The sequence below is a fragment of the Athene cunicularia genome, assembly GCF_003259725.1.
Source record: "Athene cunicularia isolate RWA chromosome 14 unlocalized genomic scaffold, athCun1 chr14_part1, whole genome shotgun sequence".
Taxonomy (NCBI): domain Eukaryota; kingdom Metazoa; phylum Chordata; class Aves; order Strigiformes; family Strigidae; genus Athene; species Athene cunicularia.
The window spans coordinates 15,062,803-15,065,737 of record NW_020799118.1 but is presented as its reverse complement, the minus strand read 5'-3'; the positions used below and the strand labels follow the sequence as shown (position 1 = coordinate 15,065,737).

Here is a 2,935-nt window from a genome sequence, read left to right as displayed (position 1 = left end):
AGGCCCCGTTGGCGGGGAGCGGCGGGAGGAGACTAGAGGCCACTCTCCGAGGAGCCCGGTGGCTTTCCCAGCCCGAGAGACCCAACTCCTGAGCGGGCTCTTCAGGAGGAATTGACAACATGGCTTCCCCACCGCACCAGCAGCTGCTGCATCACCACAGCACCGAGGTGAGCTGCGACTCCAGCGGGGACAGCAACAGCGTGACGGTGAAAATCAACCCCAAGCAGCACCAGGGCTGCTCCTCTTCCAAGCACTGCAAGTACAGCATCTCCTCCAGCTGCAGCTCGGGGGAGTCGGGGGGCACCCGCCGAGCCGGCGGAGGTGGCAGCAGCGGCCCCGGCCTCCGCCGGCCGAAGAAGCTGCCGCAGCTCTTCGAGAGGGCCTCTTCCAAGTGGTGGAACCCCAAGTTCGACTCCAACAACCTAGAGGAGGCTTGCATGGAGAGATGCTTCCCGCAGACCCAGCGCAGGTTTCGCTATGCCCTCTTCTACATCGGCGTGGCCTGCCTTCTCTGGGGCATCTACTTCGGCATTCACATGAGAGAGAAACTGATTGTTTTCATGGTGCCGGCTCTGTGCTTCCTCTTGGTATGTGTAGTGTTTTTTGTGTTCACTTTCACTAAGACTTATGCCCGCCATTACGTATGGACTTCGCTGATACTCACCCTCCTGGTTTTTGCTTTGACTCTTGCTCTGCAGTTCCAGACTCTGAAACCTATCTCAGGAAGTGGTGACACGTCCAATCAGACTGCCCCGGCAGATCCCACTGACACTTGTCTTTCTCAAGTAGGCAGTTTTTCTATGTGTATTGAAGTGCTCTTGTTGCTTTACACGGTGATGCACTTACCCTTGTATTTAAGCTTGTTTCTGGGACTGTCTTACTCGGTCCTCTTTGAGACCTTTGGTTATCACTTCCGTGATGAGAACTGTTTTACACCTCTCGGAACCGGTGCGGTTTACTGGGAGCTGTTGAGTAAAGCCTTCCTGCACATCTGCATCCACGCCATTGGTATTCATTTATTTATCATGTCCGAAGTCAGATCGAGAAGCACGTTCCTGAAAGTGGGGCAATCCATCATGCATGGAAAAGACTTGGAAGTGGAAAAAGCCCTGAAAGAGAGGATGATTCATTCTGTTATGCCAAGAATAATAGCCGATGACTTAATGAAGCAGGGGGATGATGAAAGTGAAAACTCCATCAAACGTCATTCCACCTCAAGCCCCAAAAACAGGAAGAAGAAGCCCTCCATACAGAAAACCCCCATAATATTCCGTCCCTTTAAAATGCAGCAGATAGAGCAAGTGAGCATTTTGTTCGCAGATATTGTTGGCTTCACAAAAATGAGTGCCAATAAATCTGCCCACGCTCTGGTGGGACTCCTGAATGACCTCTTTGGACGTTTTGACCGTCTGTGTGAGGACACTAAATGTGAGAAGATAAGCACTTTGGGAGACTGTTACTACTGCGTAGCTGGCTGCCCAGAGCCCCGGGCAGATCATGCTTACTGCTGCATCGAGATGGGCTTAGGAATGATTAAAGCCATTGAGCAGTTTTGCCAAGAGAAAAAAGAAATGGTGAACATGAGAGTGGGTGTTCATACTGGGACAGTCCTGTGTGGCATTTTGGGAATGAGGAGATTCAAGTTCGATGTGTGGTCCAACGATGTCAATTTGGCCAATCTGATGGAGCAGCTCGGGGTGGCTGGAAAAGTCCATATTTCAGAAGCCACTGCAAAATACTTGGATGATCGTTATGAAATGGAGGATGGAAGGGTGATTGAGCGAGTTGGTCAGAGTGTGGTAGCCGACCAGTTAAAAGGTACATGCTGTTTTTTTTTTTCTTTTATAAGGGAATATATTTTCCCTGGTGCATGTTTTGTGTTTACTGACTTGCAAACTGAACACTACATTTAACTCTGCATGCTGGTGATCAGATACGCCATGGGAATTACAGAATAAAAAAATGCTACAGAGATATGCATGAAAGATCTGGGGTACTCAAAAAGTACTTAGACTTCAGAACTCCTTAGTGCTCCTTGTGAGAGTATCACATCATAGGGAGGAGAAGGTTAATGTGTTTGCTATCTGCAAGAGGTTTGTGTTTTACTGTTGTGTGTCATCCTTTAATTCAGTAAGTAAACTTGTTAATTGACTTCATGTGCCATACATAGAGCATATGTGTTTTGCAAAATTATGTATATCTGTGAAAAGTTTTTTTTGGCATTGGGAGAGTTGGGACTGCGAAGGCATTTGGGAAAAATGACAGCTGGATTCACAGAAAGAAATGAGCACTGTAGATTTGGCAGTTTGATATAGCAAGTTGTTACAGTTCAAAGTTAGGCTGGAAAAAGTTACTCAGGTGGTTCAGTGAGCTGGCAGATGCTCTGGTTTCTGCAGCTCTAAAGATTTGGGGATGAAACTGCAAATTTGCCCATTGGAAAAGAAAATGAGGGATCTTTCGGTTCCTCTTATGGCTTGGCTAAGGGTCCGATTTTCTCTTTTCTACAGAGTATTCATTTTGAAATGAAACCCTTGACTGCTTTCTAGCAGCACTTGGAAATGCACGCAGAAGGACTGTACATGCTGAGAGTTTAATTGTCTCTTTAGTAAAAGCTGTGTCTCTTTAGTGCTGTGCCTTTGTCTCGCAGAGGTATGGTTGTCTGCGGTGCTTGTAGCCCAAGGTGGGGAGCAGCCAAATCAGAATGGGAGTGGAATATGTTGCCAACCCTCTTATGCTATGTGAGTTTATTTGTTCTGTTTATAAACGTACCTTTTTTATAAAGTAAGCATGGGAAACAGAGTGGAAGAAACTGAAGGACTCATAGGACAGCATTGTGATGGAGGAAAGAGATATTTGTTACAACAAATACAGAATGAGGCCAGGATGGTTGTAGAAAGGTCAGCGAGTAAGGACAGGGACGGGGACAGTGTGATAC

At 47.1% G+C, this 2,935-nt stretch overlaps 1 protein-coding gene across 3 annotated transcripts in view; it reads left to right on the top strand.

The window, feature by feature from the left end:
• The first annotated feature begins 16 nt into the window (after positions 1 to 16).
• Positions 17 to 2,935, top strand: part of ADCY9 (adenylate cyclase 9) — a 93,411-nt gene continuing 90,492 nt past the window's right edge. For all 3 annotated transcript variants that reach the window (XM_026858700.1, XM_026858699.1, XM_026858701.1), the window contains exon 1: positions 17 to 1,818. In XM_026858700.1, coding sequence (XP_026714501.1) covers positions 120 to 1,818 — 1,699 coding nt within the window. In that variant the 5' untranslated portion in view covers positions 17 to 119. The remainder of the gene's footprint in view (positions 1,819 to 2,935) is intronic.